We start from the raw sequence: 26510 nt of genomic DNA on the forward strand, positions 1-26510 counted from the left end.
CGCCGCCTCAGCCCCAAGCGGCCTGACCAGCCCAGCCCCGAGCCTTGTCCCGCGCCCTGCCCGGCGCAGGCAGCCAGCGCCCCGAGCTTCCACTCCTGCTGCTGCGCTCTGAGCGGCCTCCTGCCCTGGGCGCCTCTTCTGGGGAAGCAGTGAAGTCACACTGGGCCGGATCCGCTGACTCATGAGAATGAGACTCTTCCCCGCTCCCCGGCACACCCTTTGAAACTTCCCCTCAATCCTTTCTTTTTTCTTTTTCTTTTTCTTTTCTTTTTTTTTTTTTTTTTTGGCGGAGTCTCGCTCTTTCGCCCAGGCTGGAGTGAAGTGGCGCGATCTCGGCTCACTGCCACCTCCGCACCCCACCCCCCGGGTTCAAGCGATTCTCCTGCCTCAGTCTCCGGAGTGGCTGGAATTACAGGCGCCCGCCACCACGCCCAGCTAACTTTTGCATTTTTAGTAGAGACAGGGTTTCACCACGTTGGCCAGGCTGGTCGCGAACTCCTGACCTCAGGTGATCCGCCCGCCTCAGCCTCCCAAAGTGCTGGAATCCTTTCTTTCTGCTCCCGCCTCCCCTCTTCCGCCCATCTTGACAGGCGAACTGGAGCGGCTCTGGGCTCCCCGGGAAGGATTCGGTGGGGCAGCTGGGAGGGCTGTGGCCTGTGGGAGTCCCCGTGGAGACCTCCGCGTCCCTGTTCCAACCTGGCCACCTGTGCTGTTCTGGGGGTGCACAGGGAATGCCCAGGAGGGAATTGCATGTTTGCAAGATTGGGCAAAGCTCTCACTAAGGTATCCTTTTGTAATTAGCCACTGCATTCAGGGAGTGCCTGCCCAAGGGAAGGGGTCTGGGGATCCCCTTCCCTCTTCAGAACCTTGGGACTGCCTGAGGGGTTCACCTGGAAGCTGGTGGCTCTTCTTTGGAACCACCTGTTCCAATGAACAAGTGAGAACATGGGCTTGCTTCAGGCGGGATTTGGAACAGCTTCTGCCACTGAAGGGACAAGTATGGAGAGTTCTGAGCCTTGCACTGTTCTGGACCCCAGCAGCAAGTCGAGCCGATCATCTGAGAGGTCACTGGCCCTTTCTCCTGGAACTTGATAGTGGACCAGTTCAGGATAGGGTGGGGGTGACTTGGAGGCCCAGGAGTCCGGGTTTTCATACCACCCCCTTGTGACACTAATTTGAGGACAATGGAAGGGATGAGACGATTGGATTGTCTCATCACCTCTCCACTGGGATAGGAAACCAGAATCACACCCTGGTTGCTTAGAATATTAGTTTCAACAAGGTGCCTAAGGGCCTCAGGCCCAGGCCAGGGAAGGCTTCAAGCTAGAGGAGCCCTGCTGGCCTCTGAAACACCTAAAGCTCCCCTTTCCTTCCAGAGGGGCATAGTCCTTAAGCATCCTTTCCCACCTAGCAAATCATGGTACTGGATTGGCATTGTTTGCCTGTATGCAATTTCCTTTTGTCTGTATGATAAGAGCCAAAGCTGGGTGTTGAAGTTTGCAAGCTTCCTGGCTTGCTTGTCACTGCACTTCAGGGCACGGCTCTGCCAAGGCCATGGTCAATATGGAAATGGCCATGGACTAGGAGCAAGGGGGGTGGGAGGTAGAAGGGCTGGTCTCAAGGCTTGGGCTTATATGGCATGAGGGAGCTTTTCTGAGCTCCTACCTTGGTATTAGGTTGAAAGCCTGGGTTATGATGGCTGTCCACACAGCAGCTCTGTAGGGCATGTTTGTTGGGATTGGGAGCCCGTAGGAATGTATGTGCTAGGATCATGGCTGACAACAGTCTCACTGTCAAGCCTTCCTTGGGGGAAATTCTGGGTCTGAAGCCAAACTTTAGCTTAGGGGCTGAAGGATGACCCGTTTCATGGAACCCAGTTTTGAGGCTGTCAATCTCTCCGTGGAGAGGAAATAAGACAATGTACAATGTACAATTTCTAGGGGGTCCCAGGTCCAAATGTAACTGGGTAGGTCAAAGAAAAATAAACTATAAACAAAAGCCATAAACTAAAAACAAAACAAAAACCAGCAAAACCTGTACATCTAGTAGAGCCAAAGGGACAGCAGAGGCATGGGGAGATGGCTGCCAAGGGCTTTGGGTTCCATTGGCAACCTCTCTAGACCTTAGAGGTAAACAGCAACTGAGAGATGGAGAGATTAAGAAAGTCCCATGCAAACACCGAAAGACTGTTGCAGATACAGGAGGTCAGGGCTGAAGGTGAGAGATGACCTAGTCTGTTCTCTCATTTTACAGATGAGGAAGCAGAGAGCTCAGAAACTAGTTGCCCAAAGCCATCCAGGCAGTGAGCGGCAGCACTGCGGCTGAAATCTGGAAGACTGTTCTTTTCACTGTGCTCCTCTGCTTTGGGAGAAAACACACGAGCAGGGAGCAGCCCCTGGAACCCGAAGAGGAAACACAGGGAAAAGGGAAACAAGGGGTGGCCACGCACGGTGGCTCACGCCTGTAATCCCAACACTTTGGGAGGCCGAGATGGGTGGCTCACTGAGGTCACGAGTTCAAGACCAGCCTGGCCAACATGGCGAAATCCCATCTCTATTAAGAATACAAAAAAAATTAGCATGGCAGCATGGTGGCGGGCACCTGTAATCCCAGCTATTTGGGAGGCTGAGGCTGAGGCAGGAGAATCGCTTGAACCCGGGAGGTGGAGGTTGCAGTGAGCCGAGATCACACCACTCACTACACTCCAGCCTGGGCGACAGAGGGAGACTCTGTCTCAAAAAAAAAAAAAAAAAAAAAAGGAAAACAAGAGGAGAAGACTGCAGAGATTCTGAGAGGAGGAGGGAGAATGAAAGATCTGAGGAAGAGTGAAGAGGGAGATGTGTAATCTCTGGGTGAAAGGAATGTCAGCTCCATCCTCTATGAAGCAGAGCACTCTCCATATTCTTGCCAAAGTGATGACAGAGAAGACACAACCATAAAACGGGGGAACTATGATTTGGTCGGTGAAGGAAAAGCCTAGAATAGGCCGGGCACAGTGGCTCATTCCAGTAATCCCAGCACTATGGGAGGCTGAGGTGGGAGGATCGCTTGAACCCAAGAGTTTGGGAACAACCTGGGCAACAAAGTGAGACCCCATCTCTATTTTTAAAAATGCCTAGAATAGATAGAAGCAGAACAGTAAAGCAACTGGAGAAGCAATGAAGTTCCAATCGGAACTCACTTATCATACTCCCAGCAGTTAGGTGACACTGATAATCCCTGTTGACTTGTCTGTGGCCACCACTCGGTTATAAAGCCATTGAAGGAAGACAGGGACAATATATTACTCATCTTCCTATCTCCAGAGCCTAGTACAGTACTATGGCATGCATTAATTGCTCAGAAAATGTTAAAGAAATGAATACATTTATTTGTATATTATTTATAAATTCAATACCTATGCTAGATACTCCCTGAGAAGCATCTCTGTGTTGTACTGCAAATGCCAAGACATCCTAGGTGAGAACCTGCCTGGGAAGCCAGGTACCTCTGTCCCCCAACACAAGACACAACTCCTGAGCTTTCCCCAACCGAAACACAGACCTTGGAGGCTCCACCAGGACTAGGTAAGGTCTTCAGAAAGACACAGGACTAGGCGAAATTCACTGGGTTCTCTGCCTGATAGTGGTCCTCCAGAGGATATTTTGGCTATTTGTGTCCAAATTGTCAACCCCCTCTGGTCAAAGACCACCAGGAACACGGTCAAACAAGTTAGGTTTATTGCTCATTGCAGCAAGAAAGAAGGTGCCCCATGGGGGAACCATGCCATGCCTCAGGAAGAGGGCGCTAGAAAAGACTTAGAGGATTCAGGTTGAGTCAGGGGATTTGCAGGAAGGTTTAAGGAAGTCAGGCTTTGTTCTGGACTGGATGCTGGTGATTCTGTGATTGGATTGGGTATCTTATCAACTCAATCTTATCCAAGAGGAAGGCAGACAAGAGCGAGGCTGAAGCCACAATTGGTAAGGAAGCAGCAGCTACTCAGAAAAACCAGGATGGGGGTGGGGGGGTGTTTGGTCATTTTCAAGGTTCAGGCAATCTTCATGTTTTTGTCTGTGTTCACATGATTATGGAGCGGTCTTGTTTTTGTCTCAATCCACCATGGTCACAGAGTAGCCTTGTATAATGCTGATGCCCTATGAATGTATGTTCAGCAGAACACCCAGATCTAGCCGTTGAGTGCCAGGCCAGTTGGTAGCAACACCAAGTCCTGGCCGACAGTACCGGGCGAGCTTCCAGAGACGCTAGAGGCTGCTTTTCTTTCTGCAAATGTTCATTTTGAGAGGATCTCTGGTTTCCATCGAGGGCTTGGCAGTCCAGTATCTAAATATTTAGACCCTCCCTGTCCTCTTTGACCTAGTCACACCCATACGTAGAACCAGCCAGGCAGGGGAACGTCATCACTGGCTTGGGCTGAGTGTATCTGTGTGTGGTTTTGTGTACGCGTGTCTGTGCCCGCCAGGAATTCCCTGATAAGATGGGAAAGAGACCAGAGGCAGTCTTACTTCACCTCTGGGCCCAGCAGAACTTCCCCTCTGCCCAGAAAGCAAGGCACTGGGAGCGAGTCCCAACAATCTCTAGGGCAGCAAGGGTGCCTGGCTTTAGGTGGAGTCAGGGAAGGATGTACAGAAGGGATATGGCAGCAGCCAAACTGGAGAGGAGCGGGAAAGGGAAGGGGCAGTGGGGGAAGGGAGGGGAGAGTTCCTTTGTATAAATGGGTCTCTTGAGAAGCTGCTGGATTTTCCTTCAAGGAAGCAGCCTGCAGTAGGTCACTGTGGAGTCCCACCCCCAGCCCTTTCTGTTTAAAGCCTCTTGTCTCCAAAACAGGCCCTGTTGATTAGAACAACAACAAAAAAAATCACAAATGTTGACCTCATCCTTCACTAAGAGGCTTAATCTAACCCCTTTCCAATCAAACTTCCTTCCTTCCCTCAGTTCCACCTCTCTACCTTTAAAAACATTAGGACACCCCCTGCTGTGGTTTACAGGTAGCCAGGCAGAGGTTAGGACCATCACTAAGTGGTGCCAAGGACCATCTGATACCGTTTGTGAAATGGCCAAGGAAAGCGAGGTTGAAGTCAAATGGGTGGGCTCTAGATGACTGCTCTTTGGGCAAAGCCTGCCTCTTCCTCCCAGGGTGGGACTAGCCCTGCACCACACTGTGGCGTGGCCCAGCTTATCACAGACCAGCTATTGAGGGCCAAACCTCGACTGGCACTGCTTGTCTGTGGAGTCAGAAATCAGACCCTAGAGGCCAGTGGCTCATGCCTGTAATCTCAGCACTTTGGGAGGCCGAGGCGGACAGATCACCTGAGGTCAGGCGTTCGAGACCAGCCTGGCCAACGTGGCGAAACCCCATCTCTACTAAAAATACAAAAATTAGCCAGGCGTGGTGACGTGTGCTTGTAATCCCAGCTACCCGGGAGGCTGAGGCAGGAGAATCGCTTGAACCCAGGAGGTGGAGGTTGCAGTGAGCCGAGATCACCCACTGCACTCCAGCCTGGGCAACAGAGTGAGACTCCATATCAAAAAAAAAAAAAAAAAAAAAAAAAGAAAGAAAGAAAAGAAAAGAAAAGAAAGAAAATTTGGATCCCAGGATCCTCAGGGGCTTGGGCAGATTAAATGCATCCTGGGGTAAGTGGCAAGTTGTGACAGTGAGTGAAGTGGTGATGATCTGAACATCCTCCCATAAACAACCTGAATTACAGAGATCAGAGGTTACAAGACAGAGGTGCATTTTTACAGTCAGCCCTGTCATCTAGCATCATCCAGCCAATCGACCAAGGACTTGCTCAGCACTTCACCAGGGTGCAGCAATATGGTCCCCATCCTGAGAAGAAAACATGGGCTCTGCTCTGGGACAGGTGACAATTGCTTTAGAATGACTTAAAGAACAATTACACTCAAAGGTGCTAAGTGCAACTGGAGTTCAGAGAGAAATCATGCATGGGCACTAGTCCAACTGGTACCATGCCACCAAGGCAGGACTTGATGTAGGCCTTGAAAGATGAGTAGGATTTGGATAGATAAAGGGAGGAGGGATGGCGTTCCAGATGTGAAGAGCATGAACACAAGTTTAAAGGTGGCAATAAACCAGGTGTGTGTGTGTGTATGTCCACATTAAAAGTCATGGGGAAGGTCAGCCAAGCAGAGTGGGCTTAGTACTACAGGAGACTTTGAACCTGATGTGGTTGGTGACAGGGAATCACTGTACATTTTTAAACACGGAGGGGACATGGACCAAGTGGTGCTTTAGGAAGTGGCCTAACAGCAGTGGTTGACTCAGGATGGCTGCTGTGGCTGATCTCTCCATTCTTGGCATGGCCAAAGTACTTTTTGTGTCCTTCTGTGGACGTAGCTCATTGTATTGGAGTTCTGCATCCACGTGTCTGCATTCCTCACCGAAACCAGGAGGTCCTTAAAAGCAGTGGCTATGTTTTATCCATCTTTCTATTCTGACATCTACCTGGCTCACAGTAGGCACCCAATGAACACTGATTAGATGAATAGATCATTCAATTTCAATCCACTGAACTACAATGACATACCATACAAGAATAACTACTGTCAAAGAATTTGACAAAACTGTATACAACACTAAAGCAAGACAAATCACAATTTGATCTTTTCTTAATGATTTGTGGAACACTAGGATCTTAGTCTTACCCCCATCTCTGTAAGCAGCAATTACTGCTGTATAATAATTTCTATGTCACAGGATACTAGATGAGTTTTCTTTTTTTTTTTGAGACGGAATATCGCTGTGTTGCCCAGGCTGGAGTGCAGTGGTGTGATCTCGGCTCACTGTAACCTCTGCCTCCCAGGTTCAAGCAATTCTCCTGTCTCAGCCTCCTGAGTAGCTGGGACTACAGGTGCACGCCACCGTGCCCGGCAAATTTTTGTATTTTTAGTAGAGATGGGGTTTTACCATTGTTGGCCAGGATGGTCTCGAACTCCTGACCTCAGGTGATCCACCTGCCTCGGCCTCCCAAAGTGCTGGGATTACAGGCGTGAGCCAGTGTGCCCGACCCTAGATGAGTTTTCTACATATGGATTTGGATATACCATTTGGGTATGATCACATTCGACTAAACCTGTATCCATATAGTATTGTACGGTATACCTGTACTGCAAATTCTTACGGTGGAGATTTGGCCTGTTCTCCCAGTGTTCAGAAGGGATTCGGTTGAAGCTGAAACTGCCCTTAATCAAACCCAATATTTAAAAAAAAATCCAGACTGGTAATAATTTTCTCTTTATATACATGGAGTTTCACAACAGGACTCTTGAAAGTAGTAACAGATTCCTCTTAAATAAGATTTGATGTTTTTAGGCCGGGCGCAGTGACTCACACCTGTAATCCCAGCACTTTGGGAGGCCGAGGAGGGCAGATAACCTGAGGTAGGGAGTTTGAGACCAGCCTGACCATCATGGAGAAACCCCATCTCTACTAAAAATACAAAATTAGCCAGGTGTGGTGGCGCATGCCTGTAATCCCAGCTATTCGGGAGGCTGAGGCAGCAGAATCACTTGAATTCGGGAGGTAGAGGTTGTGGTGAGCCTAGGTCGCACCACTGCACTCCAGCCTGGACAACAAGAGCAAAACTCCATCTCAAAATAATAATAATAATAATAATAATAATAATATTTGATTTTTAAAAGTTAAGCAATCTAAAATGCCAAGCAATGAGTTGACTTGTGAAACTTTGAATCGTATTCCCAGGAAATAATCTGTAAAGTGAGGTATGCCCATAAGCGTATGTTAGAGAAAAGGAGCTTAAGAGAGGACAGATGTCTGGCATGAGGACAGCAGGCAGAAGAGTCAAGAGATGATGGTCCTTCCACGAGTCCGTCTCCAGGTTTAACTGTGAAGCACCAGGTCTCTGAACTCAGATTTGTAGTAAGTGCCCTTTCTGTCCCCTGCAGGACCCAATTCAGTTCCGGGACAGGAGTTGTTCCAGGTAAAACAGAGTCTATTCCATACATTTATTTGTTCACTCATTTGACAATGATCTATGAAGCACTTACTATGAAGCAGACCCTGTGCTAAGCTCTGGAGATAAAACCGTGAGCAAGGCCTTAACATCAGGGCTCCTGCTTCCAGGAAGTCATGGGCTAGCAGGGAGACACATACACAAGGATGAGGCTTGGAAGGCTGGGAAAGTCTTCAGAGATAGTGAACTTCCTGAGAGGAGAGGAGGGGAGTCAAGTGTTGTGGGCCGAGGCCACAGCAGGTGTGTGCAAAGAGGTCTGGAGGGGTGAGGGAAGTTCAGAAATGAAAGGAGTTTTGCGTCTGGAGTAGGGCATGAATACATGGCTGAGAAAAATCCTATGCTTGGTCGGTGCTGCAATTTGCTTGCTTTCTAATATGCGTGGCTTTCCACCTTCACCCACCTGCCCCCTTGACAAGAGAACAGAATTTAATTTAGAAGAATCAGAATTTATTTCACTATGTGAACATTAAGAATTTGCCTACATAGTTGAAAATATTCACAAAGGACTTGATCATTCACACTCATACACAGAGAAAGTCTGCTGAATAAAAAAATGCTCCTTTACCCATCCGACCTCCTCTCAGGGGCGGCAGTGGGTTTGCCAATTCCACTGTGGGGCTTCAGTCTTCATGAATGTTGAATAGTTTGGCTACTTCATTGAGATCTTCATGCTGCTCACCGTCCTTAATGATCTGAGGGAGAGAGAGAGTAACAATAGGTCCCTAATTCACTCCATGTGCGTTCAGGCCATGCCCACACAATGGGGCTACCTGGGGCAGTCCCCATATCACACTGGGAGGGAGTTGTGGGAACAGCTCTCTACTAACCCCAAACAAGCAGCCTGCCAACTCCCAGGTCACCCAGCCAAGTCCCAAGTGAAAAAGAATGTTCCTGAGCCAAGGCTATACCTTTGTTCTGCTCAGGCACAATTTGACCTGGGCGGGGGACAATGCATCTCAGGGCATCCGATGAAGTTACAGGAGTGTTTCTGAGCCGTACTTCCTATCTTCCTCTAAGAGTTATGACGGGCACGTACCTTCCTTGCTATCGGCATTCGGTTAAAGATGTTCCACAGCACAATCCCCACGACCACTTTGTCCCTGAGGTAGAAGATGACACCTTTGCCGTAGTCCTCCCCCTGGACGGGAGCCTGTGGAACTGCTGGGGTGCTGGGAGGAATAGTAATTTCTGAGGCCTCGGACTCTGTCTCACTCTCTGATCGGATACCAGTTCCTGTGGCCAGCCCCCAAAACAAATAAACATAGAAGCAAAATCAAAACTTCAGTTATTATGAGCTTGGGAAATTCTAGAAGCCAACAGTCTTTTGAGGCCTGCTTCGAGCTACTTCTAGAGGATTTGTTTCTCTATGCCCCCTTAGTAAACCCTGGCCTTCACCAGCCCCTCTCCAGTGACAAAGCCAAGGAAAGGTCTTCCTTGCCAGCTCCTGGGCACAGGGTCAGTCTGACCCAAAACTTCCCTCCCTTATTATCTCATTTTAAATTCATGCTATGAATATTTCCTGGTATCTGGATTTCTTCAAACTGCAGAAGGCTGGTTCTTGTCCTCTAAGAAATAATTCTAGAGCTGCATGGTCCAAATACAGTAGCCACTAGCCACAGCCATGTAAATGAACATCATTTCAAACTGAGTAAGATGTAAAATTCAGTTCCTTATCTGTACTCACCATGTTTCATGAGCTCAAAAGCCACATGTGGCTGGTGGCTAACATACTGGACAGAGCAGAGATGGAACATTTCCATCACAGCAGAAAGTTCTATTGGACAGTGCTATTAGACAGATACTTTAGACAAAGCAGAAGGCACTTCCATATGGCAAAACCATAGTGGAGGCATTTCTTCCTAGAGAAAGAGGGGAAGGGAAGGGTGGCATAGGAAGGGGGCACCTTGCTTTCTAAGAACCACCAGCCTCCAAATAATACTGTCCAGTGGACAAAGCAGTGACGTGAATCCACTTACTAGGTTACTAGGAGAGATCAGAATTAAGGAATATGGAATACATTAGAATTACACAGGAAAAGGACCTACATATCCATATAATGTCTTGCTTTCTCCTTCTTAAACAGCACCTTGCCCTTGAGACACCTCTGGCAAAAGGACGCAGAAGTTAAATAACTTGAGCTAATAAGGTCTCGGAGTTAATGAAAGAGACATGTGTGGGAGAGAAGTCCATTCCAAGAGAGGTGCCTCCCATCTAAAGAAAACCTGGCACTAAGATCTGCCAAATGGAATGGGAGGCAGCTAAATAACTACTCAGCCCAGTTCCTCCCTGCCCAGGACCCATGGAGGATAGCCAGTCTTAAACTAAGGCTCTCAGGCCGTGTTCTTGAGATTTGCCTGAAGCAAAATAATAAAAATGACAACTGAAAGAAAGAAAAATAAAAACGCAACCTAAAAAGTTCGGGTTTTCTTGTTTTCTTCCTTAGAAAGGTCTTCCCAGAGACAAACAAAACAGCAGTGTCGTTGAGCTAGCCACTGTCCACTGTCTAGGACAGATACCCGCAATATTTGAATCTATGCTTTGACCAGGATACCTGATTTTGCCAAATCTCAGACCGCTAAAGAGTGAGGACTTGGGGTTTGGTTTCTTTTAGAGCACAACATGAAGAGAGGCTTTCACTGACAACCCCCTCTGGCCAATACAGAAACCCCTTGTTCAGGAGAATCTGGACCACTGCTTCTCAACACTCTCCAAGAGGAGTGCTGGGACTTTCTTACCTGACTGCTCTGTGGCAGATTTGGGGTTGTCTTGTGCAGTTGCTTTTGCAAAAACACCAACTGTGGGCAAACTACTGTCCACAAGACCAATAGCTTCATAGCCAACATCGGGGCCCAAATCACTCCTAAGAAGAGAGAAGAGGGTGTTCTGTCAAGGGACTGTAAGGAATGACACAGTAGCACATATTCTCCATGACACCGCATTTTTTTTTTTTTTTTGAGATGGAGTTTCGCTCGTTGTCCAGGCTGGAGTGCAATGGGTGCGAACTCAGTTCATTGCAACCTCTGCCTCCTGGGTTCAAGTGATTCTCCAGCCTCAGCCTCCTGAGTAGCTGGGATTACAGGCACCCACTACCACGCCTGGCTAATTTTTGTATTTTTAGTAGAGACGGGGTTTTACCATGTTGGCCAGGTTGGTCTTGAACTCCTGATCTCAAGTAATCTGCCCGCCTTGGCCTCCCAAAGTGCAGGGATTACAGACGTGAGCCACCGTGCCCGACCAACACCGCACTCTTATGCCAACCAAAGAACTTAGTATGCATATCACAAGAGATGCCAAACTGATCTGCTGTTGCTAGAGCATCTAGGGATGACCATGAGAAAGTCAGATTAACCCTAATAGCTTTGACTTTTCCTTAAAAAGCCATTATACACGACCACATATCCATGCAGTGATTGAAACGTTCTTGAATTTATTCGTGCTTTTATCCCATGCCACATTTGGAAAGTGATGAGGTTCCCACTTTTGCTATTCACTACTTTTGTCTTGAAATTCCCTTTTTGAAGCTTTAAAGAGTGTTCCACATTTATGGAATTCAGAATTTGAGATGTTTTATGGTTTCATTAACCTACAGTATTTCCCCTTAGCCTCCACTTTTCTTTTTTTTTAACTTTTAAAAACTTTTTATTTAAAAAATTCAGACGAGCTCTTGCTACGTTGCCCAGGTTGGTCTCGAACTTCTGGGCTCAAGCAATCCCCCGGCCTCGGCCTCCCAAAGCACTGGGATTAGAGGCATGAGCAATCATACCAGACCAGCCTTCATCTTTTAGGACTGGAATGCTTTATGACATTCCTTTTTTTTTTTTTTTTTGAGACAGAGTCTCGCTCTGTCGCCCAGGCCGGAGTGCAGTGGTGTGATCTTGGCTCACTGCAACGTCCACCTCCCAGGTCCAAGCAATTCTCCTGCCTCAGCCTACCGAGTAGCTGGGATTACAGGCACGCGCCACCACGTCCGGCTAATTTTTGTATTTTTAGTAGAGACGGGGTTTCACCATGTTGGTCAGGCTGGTCTCGAACTCCTGGCCTCGTGATCCGCCACCTCGGCCTCTGAGCTATTTTGCCGGAAGTGCTGGTGCCATCTCCATTCATTCACCTAGTCTAACATATGCCAGACAGAACACTTAAAATAATTTTTTTCTCTTTTAATGTTTTACAAAAGGATCAGTTTGGTGAAAAACTAAACAGGACACTTCTGCCAGATGGCTACCTGAGGGTAGAATGTGTGGACATAAGATGGACTTTTTTCCCTTCTGTATGAAGCTAACTGGCTCATAATAAAACCAAACCATAACTCTGTGTTATGGTCCTAGAGATACTGAGTTGTAATCAATTGGGTCCCCAAGGCACACCACTATTACCAGAACATTGACTGATGCCAGTACGGCTTAGCAGCTCCAGTCATATTTTCTCCAGCCAATCTTCCACTCACAACAGCGTGATCATGGTGCTCTACCCGCCTCCTTCCCAACTTTATATCGTAGAAGCATGCAGCATCTCCTGCCTGTGGAAACAAATACATAACATGAACACATGATTAAAAAAAAAAAAGCAAGTTAAAGACAAAATATAAACTTTGGGGGCTCAAAGAACACTTGTAATGGTAACTAATTCATGTTTTCCATCTACAGGCCAGAGTTGTACTTAAACTAACAAAAACAGCTGATAACCCATTTAAATTTATTTTATTTTTTTATTTTTTTATTTTTTAGACAGGGTCTCACTCTATTGCCTGGGCTGGAGTGCAGTGGTGCGATCATGGCTCACCACAGCCTGGACCTCCAGGCTCAGATTATCCTCCTGCCTCAGCCTCCCAAGTAGCTGGGACTATAGGAATGCACCACCATGCCCGGCTAAATTTTTTTTTTTTTTTTGTAGAGATGGGGTATTGCCATGTTGCCCAGGCTGGTTTTGAACTCCTGGGCTCAAGCAATGTGCCTGCCTCAGCCTTCCAAACTGCTGGGAATACAGGCGTGAGCCACCACGCCTGGCCTGAGATCTCATTTTAAAATATCTATTCCAGGCCAGGTGCAGTGGCAAATGCCCGTAATCCCAGCACTTTGGGAAACCAAGGTGGGCGGATCACAAGGAGTTCGAGACAAGCCTGGCCAATATGGTGAAACCCCATCTCTACTAAAAATACAAAAAATTAGGCGTGTGTGGTGGCAAGCACCTGTAATCCCAGCTACTCCGGAGGCTGAGACAGGAGAATGGCTTGAACCCGGGAGGCGGAGGTTGCAGTGAGCCGAGATCGTGCCACTGTACTCCAGACGGGGAAACAGAGCGAGACACCGTCTCAAAAAAAAAGAAAAAAAAATCTATTCTGCTTCCATAAAGCTAACCTAAATCTTCTATAGTTCGGTTTAACTTATACATGGTTATTTAATAACCATGATTTGCAGAATATTCTTTTCTATATGTAGAAACCAGTTTTTGGATGTGACTGCCTCTCACCTAGAAATGTTTTCTTAGATTTCTTTTTGTCATTCAGTATTCATTCATTCGACAAATATTTATGGAGTACTTATTATATACAAAAGTATTATGTTGTCCGGTTGCTGAGACAAAACTGACATGGACCTTGACTATGAGGAGCATACAACCTAGTACAGAAAGATACAGCCTTGCTCATAACTACAGAGCAATGTAAACAGTAATGTGCCATATGAGAGGTACAGATTAAAGGAGTCAATTATTTCAAGCAGAGGGCGAGAACCTCCAGACGGGGGTGAACTGGGCCAGCTTCACGAAGGATGTGGTATTTGAGCTCTCTAACCCTTTTTTCATCTGTGTGGCTATTTAGACTCCCCTAAAGCAACCTAAACATCCAACGAGTGAGCAACGGTAAACTGTGAAATTCACTTAATGGAATATATAGTCATTAAACTGTTTACAAAGTCTGAAGCAACATAGAAAATGCTTACATTTATGGTGTTAAGTGGAAAAGAGCAGAATATTATATATAGTATGTTTGCCATGAATAAAACAAACCAACAATAAAACCTACATGCAAGGAAACAAAGGGAAGGAAATACACCAAAATATTAATGGTTGCTGCAGTTGACTTTCCTCTCCTCTCTCTTTCTTGTCTGTCTTCTACATTGACCACATATTACTTTTTTTTTTGAGACTGAGTCTTGCTCTGTTGTTGCCCAGGCTGGAGGGCAGTGGCATGATCTCCACTCACTGCAGCCTCTGCCTCCTTAGTTCAAGTGATTCTCCTGCCTCACTCAGCCTCCCAAGTAGCTGGGATTACAGGCCTGTGCCACCACACCCGGCTAATTTTTGTATTTTTAGGAGAGACAGGGTTTTGCCATGTTAGCCAGGCTGGTCTCAAACTCCTGATCTCAAGTGATCCACTTGCCTCAGCCTCCCAAAGTGCTGGGATTACAGGCGTAAGCCACTTCGCCTGGCCCACATATTACTTTTATAACAGGTTAAAAAAATCCAGTACATCTTTTTTTTTTTTTTTTTTAAAAAAAAAAAAAACAAAAAAACAAGGTTTGGAGGGGGAAAAAATTCCTCCAAGGTACCTACGTCCTTAGTTGCAGAGTCCATAAACAAACACAATACACTCGTAACTAGCAATGGGGAAATTACCTCATGGTTCCTACATACTATAGTCTTGTTTGTGTCATAATAGATTATAAAAAAACAGCTAAAAATAGTACTCAAGGAAAATGAAAACAGAGTAATTTTCCTTTCTAGGGAACAGGTTATAACATTGCTTCATCCTCCATCCTCTGGATTCACGTTTGAGCAAAGGGAACAGCAGATCCATCTGAAGGCTTATGTGCATGCCCACTAGGGGTTATGCCAGTAGCTACTGCCAATAAGTAGAACCGGAAGAGCTCTACCCCTGCAGGCATGTACACTGTTCATTTCATCTGCCACTAGCTTGCAGATGAGGCCATACCTGGTCTTCTGAATCAAGCAGTTCACACATTTCTATTCTGTATCCTCAGCCTCTAAACACTCTGACCCTATTTGGTTAGGCTGTTGATGAGCTTTAGCACACCACCGGGCAGACTTGCTCACAGGCTAGGGAGAATGACCTATGTCTGGTCATGCTGTAGCACACTTACCACCCAGATGTTAGAGCGTGCTTGTAGCTCTGCATTTACCCGGAAGCCACCAAAATCTGAGTCTATTTCCAGGCCACCAGTCTTGGCCAACTCAACATTGGGCTCCAGGCCCACAGCTGCCACTATGTGGTCAGTTTCTACCTGAGGCGAAAAAGAAATAATTCAGTCAATTACCACAGTTTCCATTTATGCCTACAGGCATAACAATGGCCCATCATGCCATTAAGAATTGGGACTTTAAAAAATCATGGGTTAACTTACCTCTGGTAAATGGATTTTAAGTTCTATTTCATAAGCCTCCACCACCCCATCCCATGCACATCTCCCATGTCATTCGAACAGAAATCTGCCACCCTAGCCAGGACTCAAAACTCTGTGAGACAGATAGAATGGGGCTAAGGGAAAGTGGTTCACAGGAGCCTACTCTGGCTCTCATCATTCTGTTTTAATGGAGGGATGGTTAATTCGGAAAATTATATCGGGTTAATGGCAATTGCCAGGAAAACTAATCTACTGGTGTCAAATGAAGGAGTAAGAATGAGGCAAGGGGAGTAGAGAACTCAAAGGCCTCCTGGCAGGCTATCTTCTCCTTCCTTACCTTCCTGCCGTCTTTCAGCTTGATAAGTAACTTGCCACTGCTGACTCCAACGGATTGCACAATAGCATTGGGCATCACCTTAACCCCCTCTGTAAAGGCAAACAAGACCTGAGAGTGAGCCTACGAGGCTATCACTTTCATGGGAAGTAGGAAAGCTGACCAGCGGTCTCCTTCACGGTAAAACCAATTATCAGTACACAGGCAGTTTTGGAGAGCTGCAAGAACCTACACCCATGGTTCATTTTCAGCACTTCCAGGAATTTGGGGCATCTGATTCAGAACACCTAGATGAACTTAGCTGACTGGAGAACGGTGGAAACATTTTACAGGCCAGGTGATAGGGCTTATGTCAAGGGGGTTCCCATAGAAGCGAAGTTTGCCTTAGGTCACACTCAAAGAAAATAGAGTGGCAGCATATAGAAACAGTCTCTCTACCTCGTCTGACTTTTTCCATGGTCCAGTTGCTGAGGTATTCGGGGAGGATCTTTCCCATATTTCCTTTCTCGGGGAAGAGCTGAATCACTTCTGTGCCCAAGGCTCGAGCTGGGAAGAAGAAACAGAGTAGTTACAGCAGGAAGCAAAAGTCAATCCTAGGAAGACAGGAAGAGAAGTAAAGGAGCAGCAGGCAGCCCTCACTACAGACAGGGCAGAGCTGCAATCCAGGCCAGAGTGCCCACTTACAGGACAGTGGGCATGAGGGCCTCGGTGCTCAAGTTCATTTGTAACGCAAATACAACAGGTATCAGAACTGTTGGCCCCAGATTAAGCTTCAGATGGTGAACTCTGTGCACTTCCACCCATGCAGTCACCTAAGGCTTACATAAGTGCTTTGCAACCTCTGAATAGGAAGCATCCTCCTGAAAAGATGCCCTGATTTCATATATCTGAAAAAGAACATTAAGAAAACTAGTTGCCATGAAACATTCCAACTGGAGCTCACAGATCTCTCAAGCTGGGAACCATCATGTGCCCAAAGAAGTTTTTGGCATTTTACAGGAAGCAGCAGTTCAAAGACACCTATAATTCTGTAGTCTGCATTGTCCTTATCATCTCATAACTCACTTTCCTTAATATTTTATTTCTAAGGAGTCCTGGCACAGAGGGTAGAGGAAAGGAAAGGAAAGAAAGTATTGCTGTTGGCCAGGCACACTGACTCACACCTATAATCCCAGCACTTTGGGTGGCCGAGGTGGGTGGATCACCTGAGGTTGGGAGTTCAAGACCAGCCTGACCAACATGGAGAAACCCTGTCTCTACTAAAAATACAAAATTAGCCAGGTGTGGTGGTGCATGCCTGTAATCCCAGCTACTCCAGAGGCTGAGGCAGGAGAATCGCTTGAACCTGGGAGGCGGATGTTGTGGTGAGCAGAGATCACACCATTGCACTCCAGCCTGGGCAACAAGAGTGAAACTCCATCTCAAAAAAAAAAAAAAAAAAAAAAAAGCATCGCTGTTAAGATGCTCAGGTGACAGCTTTTTGGTCACCAAGGATCCCTCACCAGAACTAATCTCAGTGCTTAGCTTTTCACTATATAAACCTTAATTAGGCCAGGCGCGGTGGCTCATGCCTGTAATCCCAGCACTTTGGGAGGCCGAGGCGGGCGGATCACCAGGTCAGGAAATCGAGACGGTCCTGGCTAACACGGTGAAACCCCATCTCTACTAAAAATACAAAAAATTAGCCTGGCGTGGTTACAGGCGCCTGTAGTCCCAGCTACTGGGGAGGCTGAGGCAGGAGAATGGCGTGAACCTGGGAAGCGGAGGTTGCAGTGAGCCGAGATCGCACCACTGCACTCCAGCCTGGGCGACAGAGTGAGACTCCATCTCAAAAAAATAAATAAATAAATAAACCTTAATTAAACTCTTTCTACTGATCCTGCCAAACACATCTCTGGGATTCACAGAAAAGCTATATAAGACTAGAGAAAGAAAATCAAGGTCACTCCTCAATACTCACCCTTTCTGCCAAGAGCACAGGCCAGTTCGCTACCAAGGAAGCCCCCACCGATAATTGTAATTGATTTGACTTCCCGTGAAATCTTCTCCAAGCTTCTAAAGTCTCCAATCTGCAGGATCACATCAGTTTAGTCCATTAATTTCCAAAAGGGGCATAGGATAATAATACTAGGAAGTAGTTTCTTCTAAATCTTTGGCAAAAGTAAATTTTCTCCTTGTATAAAGTGACTCAATTATAACTTCTATGTTATTAATGCAAATTTATTTCTTCATGGTAAAATTCCTTCTATAAACAGTGGTTCTCAATTGGTGGCAGTTTTGTCCCTATCTTCCCCAGGAGGACATCTGGCAATATCTGAAGACATTTTTGGTTGTCAGGGCAAGTAGGTGCTCCCAGCATTTAGTGTGCAGAGGCCAGGATGCTGCTAACATACTACAGTGGCATAAGACAGCCCCCACTACAATTATCCAGTTCAAAATGCCAATACTGCAGAGGCTGACAAACCTTGTTCTAGGAAGAACTTAAAAGACAGTACACAGCCTGGCCAACAGGGTAAAACGTCCCCACTAAAAATACAAAAAAAAAAAAAAAAAAAAATTAGCCGGTCGTGGTGGCACATGCCTGTAATTCTAGCTACTTGGGAGGCTGAGGCACAAGAATCGCTTGAACCCGGGAGGCGGAGGTTGCAGTGAGCCAAGATTGCACCATCGCACTCCAGCCTGGGTGACAGAGCGAGACTCAGTCTCGGAAAAAAAAAAAAAAAGACAGGACAAATCTTATCCCTGAAAAATGACAGCAGTTTTTATAAGCACAGTGTTAAGAAGCAGAACACCTCCTTGCTTTTTATTTAGGTACTCTTAACTTTTTTCTCAGAAGTCTCTACACAGCACTTGCAATGAAAAATGCCAAGAGGCTGTAAGGGGTTCCAATGAATCAAACACATCAGGAAAAAACAACTATGGAAGAGCAATCAGAAGGATCTATTGCAAGCAATACAAACACTCCATTTTTTCCCTAGGAGCTTAAAACCCTTGAGTGAGGTATCTGAGGTACAGAGAGAGGAAGTGACTTGCTCAAGGCCAGATAACAAGTCTGGAGAAGAGCCATAAATAGAACTTGGATCTCCCAAGTCCCGGGTGGGCACTTGGGGACTGCAAGATTATACTACCTCTTCAAAAACAACACAAGGAAAACACTAAAGCAGACAATTACCTTTCTGAAAAGCGTTGTTCTACTCTTCACCTCTGCTCCAGCCCTATCAATGGCAGACAGACTTCTTGGAGTACCTCCTGGAAATAAGAGAAGGAAAACCCTTTAGCCCAACAAGCAGGAGCTAGCCCAAACAATACTCCCTCCACCACACAAAGGTGGAGCCCTCTTCACTTAGCACCATGGCGGCAACAACAGGATAGGATAAGAAGGCTTTGTTTGCCTTCAGCTCGCCTCACAGCAGGCTTTTTGTCAGTTTCCTTTGAGAAGCAGATTTGAGAGTCTGTCTTCAAGGGGTACACCCTGCCCCTAGGTGGCCAAAAGGCCTTACTTTTGGCTTCCATGTTCTCTTCTAGTTTCTCATGAGGATTTGCCAGCTAGCATAGCTACATGGGTTTGATAAATTGCTTCTGTCTCCTCTCTTGGTTTCTGATTGCAACTGGCAATGAAGCCACAAACGACATCACTTTCAGGGCACAGGGCACAGGGTGAGGGTTAAACAGGGAGAGAAAAAAGGGCAACTTCTTCATGCCTCTACCGGGAGAACAGCAAGGATCATCCAGAAGGGCTGGTGATCCAGGATGCTTTGACACAGCCAGCTTTTGTACCAAGAGAAGACACTCACTTCAGAGAGTCTGGGTTTCCATTTTCTTAAGTAGTAATGCCTTCTATAGAGAAGGCTGGACTCTTAAACTTGAATGAGCTGTATCAGGGAAGAAAGCCATCTCCAGAAATGCTCACCTGTTGCAATCAAGCACTTTTCATAGGTTATCTGAGAGCCATCATTAAGTTTCACCATGTTGTCTCTCACATCCAGCTGTACTACCTGGTACAGTCACACACATACATAAAAGAGGTAGAGATGAATTAGCTTTGAAAAAGTTTTATTGAGATATAATTCACATCAAATTCACCATTTTAAAGTGTGAAATGCTGTGGATTTCAGTATATTCACAAGGTTGTGCCACCATCACCACTATCTGATTTCAGAACATTTCCATCACCACCCCAAAACTCCAGGTCAATAAGAAGTTGTCAGCCCAGGACAGGCACAGTGACTCATGCCTGTAATCCCAACACTCTGGGAGGCTGAGGCGGGCAGATCACTGAGGCCACGAGTTTGAGACCAGCCTGGCCAACATGGCGAAACCCCGTTTCTACTAAAAATACAAAAATTGGCCAGGTGTGGTGGCATATGCCTGTGGTCCCAGCTACTGGGGAGGCTGAGGCAGGAGAATCGCTTGAACCTGGGAGGCAGAGGTTGCAGTGAGCCGAGATCACGCCACTGCACTCCAGCCTGGGCAACAGAGCAAGATTCTGTCTCAAAAACAAAACAAAACAAAAAAACCCAAAAAACAACAACAAAAAAACAAACAAAAACAAAAACAAAAAAAATTGTCAGCCCAATAAGAAGAATTAGTTCTTGACCTAAAGCGATCCTTAAGAAACCATATCCAAGTAATCATGGGAACCACAGTTTCTGGTACCCAGTTTTTTTAGGCAGTCATATGTTGGAAATAGGCAATTAGAAGGCAGGCAACATTAGAGCAAGTCATGACAGTCCCAAAGCCCTGACCCATGTGTGGAAAAGGAGAATCGGAACAGCCTTTCTTATTTGGCTGTTTGGAATTACTTATTATTACTTTGTTAATAACTCTCCTACATCTACAACATTTTTACAGAATGCTTTCTCCAACTTGTAGCCTTCACGGAAACTTGGCTCTCTCTTAAGGAGAGCTTACACATAGAGGCTGTTCGTTCCCCCACACTCCACATCACAAGGTCAGGAGGAGGTGTTGGCATTCTGCAAGCTTCTTGAGGTTACTGGTCTGCTGCTTCCAGATTCTTGTACTTTCATTCTCTTCTGAGGGACATCAGAGGAGTCCCATATTCCTACGAATCACTGTTTTGAGCCACCTCCTGGCTACTCCTCCTGATTCACTGAAGACCTTGGAACCTGGCTCATACTTTTCCTCATCTTGTTATCTCCTAAACCTCTCCTTCTACCTCAGTTATTCTACTTGTTGGTCACAATTTTCCATCCCTTCAGGTTTCACTCAGTCTGTCTCCTATACTTGCTTTCAATTTTCTCTGTTTATTTGACTGGCTGCTCCATTCTAACTAATTTGGGCCAATGGTAGAACATCCAAACTGTTCTTTTGCCAGTACCTTTAATTCCCTTGCACCCTACTCCTTCTTATGGTTAAGAGCTTGAGCTTTGGAGTCAGAGAGAATAGGGCCCCAGTCTTTGCACCACTCTTTACTAGCTGAGACCATTCAATTAAGCACCTACTATGTATCAAGTTGAGACAGTGATCTTTGCTGCCTTCAGAGTTTAGTGGCCAAGACAATTTAACAAGCACTAACAATAATCAAGAGTGACAAATGTGATATGAGTGGTAAGAACAGTGCAGGTAGCGCTGGGAACATATGACATGTGCAATCTAGTCAGGTTGGGTTGGGTAAAGCTTTCTAGAGGCAATGACATGAACTGAGATCTGATGGATAAGCAGCTTCTTTAGCCTCCTTTGATTTGTCCTTGGTAAGCTCCCTCTTCAATCCTGCTACTCAACCCTCATGGTGTTCGCTCTCAGATAACCATCTTATGTTCTACTGTATTGCAAAAACAAATGAAGCCATTAGATGTGATCTTCCACAGCTTCCCATGAGGCATGAGGGCTCCCCACCACCCCCATCCAGCCTATTAACATGCTTGTCCCATCCAATAGGTCCCACCTTTGATTCTATGTCCTCTTCACGCTTTTATCCGATTGCCATCTGTCTTTTCTCATTTAAATCTTTTGAAAGAGTACTTTACCCTCTTTTCTAACTTCCCAGTGGTATCTGTTTTATTTTATTTTATTAATTTTTTGAAATGGAGTCTTGTTCTGTCACCCAGGCTGGAGTGCACTGATGCGATCTTGGCTCACTACAACCTCCACCTCCTGGGTTCAAGTGATTCTCGTGCTTCAGCCTCCTGAGTAGCTGGGATTACAGGTGTGCGCCACCACACCTCACTAATTTTTGTATTTTTAGTAGAGATGTGTTTTCACCATGTTGGCCAGGCTGGTCTCTAACTCTGGACCTCAAGTGATCCACCTGCCTCAGCCTCCCAAAGGTATCTGAACCGCCAAATCTCACAGTGCATTTTACAGTTCTTTTCTTCCCAGATTCCTCTGCCACAGTAACACTGTGGATCACATTCTCCTTCTTGAAACTCCCTACAACCTTGGCTCCTGTCCTCAGGTTTCCTCATACTGCTCTTTAAGTTCTTTCCTAGTCTCCTTTGTGGGTTCTTCTTAAGCCTGCCTCCTAAAAATTGGGGTTCCCCAGGGCTCTATCCTTGCCTTACTCCTCTTCTCACCAGATCAGTTCTCCCTGGGAGGCTTCACCTACTCTCATGGTTTCAACTCCTACACATATGCAGATGATTCTCGACTCTCTATCTGAGCCCAGGTCCCCTGAGCGTAGCAGTCATATGTCCAACTGCCCAGAAGACACCTTCACGCAGATATTCCACTTCATACTTAATGGTCCAAAACTGAATTTTATCTTCCCCCTTAAACTAGCTCTTCCTCTTGTAATGTCTTTCTCAGCTGTGGGTACACTGCCATCCACTCAGACATGCAGGCTAGAAATTAGAAAATCATTTTGCCTCCTCCATCTCCTTCATCTTTTATCTTTAACTAACCACCAAGCCTCATCAAGCACGACCAAGCCTCATCAAGCATGACTCCCAAGCATGCCTCAGTGTGTTCCCTACTTCTCAACACCTTTCTTTTTTTTTTTTTTTTTTGTATATATTTTTTTCTTTTATTATTATTATTATTATTATTATTATACTTTAGGTTTTATGGTACATGTGCGCAATGTGCAGGTAAGTTACATATGTATACATGTGCCATGCTGGTGCGCTGCACCCACCAAATCGTCATCTAGCATTAGGTATATCTCCCAATGCTATCCCTCCCCCCTCCCCCCACCCCACAACAGTCCCCAGAGTGTGATGTTCCCCTTCTTCTCAACACCTTTCTATCAAGAAGTAATACTGGCCGGACACGATGGCTCATGCCTGTAATCTCAGCACTTTGGGAAGCCGAGGTGGGTGGATCACCTGAGGTCAGGAGTTCGAGACCAACCTGGCCTACATGGTAAAACCCCATCTCTACTAAAAAGACAAAAAAAAATTAGCCAGGCATGGTGGCGCATGCAGCTACTTTGGAGGCTGAGGCAGAAGAATCGCTTGAACCTGGGAGGCAGAGGTTGCAGTGAGCCGAGATCATGCCACTGTACTCCAGCCTGGGTGACAGAGTGAGAATCTGTCTCAAAAAAAAAGTACTGTACACTGATGTTATTAATAGCTTAGGCTCTGGAATCAGAATATCTGGGTTCCAATTCTGTGGCTCAGACAGACCCGGGCTCAAATTCTCTCTCTACCACTTACTAGCTATGTGAGTTTAGGCAAATTATTTAAAATTTATTTATTTTTAAAAATTTCAACTTATTTCTCTGTAAGAGGGAAATAATACCTACCTCATAAGATTATTGGGAGGATAAAATGAGATGGCGCACGTAAAGCATTTAAGAACTGTGCTTACAAGATTAGAATAGGTACTATACAAATTTTACCTCTTACTTTCTTCTTCTTCTTCATCATCATCACACCACTACTATTCTAATTTGGGCTCTCATCATCTCTTGCCTAGATTATTGCAATAATCTCTGAAATGGTCTCTCTCTAGTCTTGTCTCACTGAAATCCATCCTCCTCATGGCCAATGGTGATTATTTAAAATTCAACTGCCTAAAATGCAACAGCTCCCCAGTGCAGAAAAAGCTCTTTCACGCAAAGCCCTCCACGATCAGGCCCCTTGCATAACTTCTCAGGTTCATCTCTTGCCACTTCCTAACTTGTACCTAACTGCTCTATCAGTACCGAGCTGCTTCTATTTCCTGGCACCAAACATGCTTTTTTGTACCCTTGTGCTTTTGCTTATGCTGTTCTTTTTTACTTGAATGCTCTTCACTCTTCTCTAGTCTGGTGAATGCCTCTTCATTCCATAAGATCACCCATTCTGTAAGACCTTCTCCTCCAGAAAGCCTTTCCTGATGTCATCACTCTACTGGGCACCCTTCCCAGTATTTCCCACAACATACTGCGCAGATCTCTCTTACTACACACCTATGTGTTATGATTACGTATTTATGTTTCTGCCTAATACAGTTAGCCCCTAGAGGGCAGGGCCTGAGTGTTGTTTACACATAGGGGACACTAAATGTTTCATTACCAGCTTATCAACAAACCTATATCCATCTTCTCTGTCTAATGTCCCCTTACAGGAGAAGTGAGTATGTTCCTAACGAAGGACAATCCCTCCACTTATGCTGTGTATCTCATCTACTCTGGGCTTTGCTCCTTCAGAGAATGCGTCCCTATTGGAACACTGCCATTAGTTTACACACACACTCTAGTATCTGCCATTAACAACAATAAAATATAACAAAACCATCCTGGGACTCCACAAATACCCTCTAATAACTGCCCTTATTACTCAGACACTCGCCTTTTAAAGTCTAACAATATATTCCATGCTGAGTTATGCCCAAATTATTTTACTATGAGTAATACATATTTGTCAATCTTTTCTCACTGATAATCCCAGAGAGAAGTTAGTGTGGGAAAATAGGAAGGATGAGGAAGGGCAGAAGAGCAAATAGGAGAGATAACAGCTTTTAGGGTCAAGTTGAGTCAGCATGCTACCCTAGGCTTTGATACTAGTGCTTTCCCCAGAAAGACACACTCAGCATTATTAAATCTAAAGCAGCTCGATCCTTCTTTGATGAACTACAATGGCAGGACAGACATTAAATGGTAATGGAAACACACATCACCATACTGGCTGGTGGGCAAGTACATAGAGCCTGACAAAGGAAGCGGTCTACTAGCTCACCTTCTTCCCAGTGAGGACGGCCACACCACCGTTCTCAATATGAGGCAGGTCCTGAGCAGAGACATAGAAAGAAGGTGGCTGGAAATATATGCTGTATGGAGAAGAGAGGGAGAATATTATAAGCATGTGGAACTGTTATCAGCTTCCCCCATAGCTTTAATAAAACTGTTTCCATTATCAGAAACTTTAAGGGACATTTTCCAAAGTAAGTCTCAAAGTCTATTAAATCATGGTCATGACTTGCTTACATACAGGTATCCAGATCAGTGGTTCTCAACTTGGGGCAATTTTGCTCCCAGGGGATGTTTGCCAGTGTCCAGAGACAATCTGGGTTGTAATAACTTGGGTAGGGATGCTACTCATATCCAGTGGGTAATGGCCAGGGATGCTGCTAAACATCTTATGATGCACCGGACAGCTCCCCACCCCCAGCAAAGCGTTATCCTGCTCCAAATGTCAACAGTGCTGAGGCTGAGGATCCTGCTCTAGATTTAGGTTCATTTCAAAGTAAGAACAAGTGGAGCACCCAAGGAGCTGGTATTCACATATCCACCCAAATGGGTTGTCCAGAATGGTGCTCTTCAATGGAACAACTAATTATAGCTCCTGAGAAGACTCTGCCTCAAACAGTTATCAACTATGATATATTAATATTAATTAGTTAATATATTAATATTGGCTGGGTGCAGTGGCTCAGGTCTATAACCCCAGTGCTTTGGGAGCCCAAGTTGGGAGGACCACTTGAGGCCAGGAGTTTGAGACCAGATTGGGCAACACAGCAAGATCTCATCTCTAGAAAAAAAATTTTAAAATTTTTTAAAAAATTTTAAAATTAATAAATCACGCACCTGTAGTCCTAGCTACTCCGGAGGCTGAGGTGGGAGGATCACTTGAGCCCAGGAGTTTGAGGCTGCAGTGAGCTATGATTCGGCCACTGCACTCCAGCATGGGTGACAGAGCCAGACCCTGTCTCTAAAAATGTGTGTGTGTGTGTGTGTGTGTGTGTGTGTGTGTGTGTGTGTGTATGCATATGTATACATATAAAGTTAGCCACTAACTTAATTGAAAGTATACATCCTGTTTGAAAATGGAACATGATAGTGGGGGTGAGGGAAAAGGGTAAGTTTGTAAAATTTGGTCAGGTATCAAAGGGGTCACTAATGAGAAAAAAAATTGGAACCCAAAGAACATGGTACTAGAATTAAGAGATCTAAGTTGTCCATCAAAAGGAAAAAGCTTCTGGACCTGTATCTCCAAGTCTGTCATGCAAAAATTCTAACACGGGCCTTCCTACTCTACTCCTGAAATTCTAAATGCCTGCTAGGCTGACAAAGAGAGTGCTGTTAAAAAGTTTCTTTTCTTCTGCTCTTATAGGACATGTCTAGGCAAGTATAAAGAAGTGATGGCTGGGGGCAGTGGCTCACGCCTGTAATCCCGGCAATTTGGGAGGCCAAGGAAGGCGGATCATGAGGTCAGGAGATTGAGACCATCTTGGCCAATGTGGTAAAACCCCATCTCTACTATAAAATATAAAAAATTAGCCGGGCGTGGTGGTATGTGCCTGTAATCCCAGCTACTCGAGAGGCTGAGGCAGGGGAATTGCTTGAACCCGGGAGGCGGAGGTTGCAGTGAGCTGAGATTGCGCCACTGCACCGCAGCCTGGTGACAGAGCAGCAAGACTCCATCTCAAAAAACAAAAAAAAAAAGA

The 26510-nt window shown here is 45.7% G+C and overlaps 1 protein-coding gene across 1 annotated transcript in view; it reads right to left on the reverse strand.

Moving 5' to 3' along the window:
• Positions 1-8421: 8421 nt before the first annotated feature.
• The window catches only part of AIFM1 (apoptosis inducing factor mitochondria associated 1), a 36447-nt gene continuing 18358 nt past the window's right edge, over positions 8422-26510 (reverse strand). Inside the window, exons 6-16 of the mRNA XM_054471312.2 lie at positions 24803-24893; positions 19594-19678; positions 18856-18932; positions 17644-17752; positions 16122-16229; positions 15687-15775; positions 15089-15229; positions 12365-12507; positions 10727-10851; positions 9028-9224; positions 8422-8683 (exon numbers count right to left, since the gene is read on the reverse strand). Of these exons, the coding sequence (XP_054327287.1) occupies positions 8612-8683; positions 9028-9224; positions 10727-10851; positions 12365-12507; positions 15089-15229; positions 15687-15775; positions 16122-16229; positions 17644-17752; positions 18856-18932; positions 19594-19678; positions 24803-24893 (1237 nt within the window). The 3' untranslated portion in view covers positions 8422-8611. The remainder of the gene's footprint in view (positions 8684-9027; positions 9225-10726; positions 10852-12364; positions 12508-15088; positions 15230-15686; positions 15776-16121; positions 16230-17643; positions 17753-18855; positions 18933-19593; positions 19679-24802; positions 24894-26510) is intronic.

This window comes from Pongo pygmaeus, chromosome X (genome assembly GCF_028885625.2).
Source record: "Pongo pygmaeus isolate AG05252 chromosome X, NHGRI_mPonPyg2-v2.0_pri, whole genome shotgun sequence".
Lineage (NCBI taxonomy): Eukaryota > Metazoa > Chordata > Mammalia > Primates > Hominidae > Pongo > Pongo pygmaeus.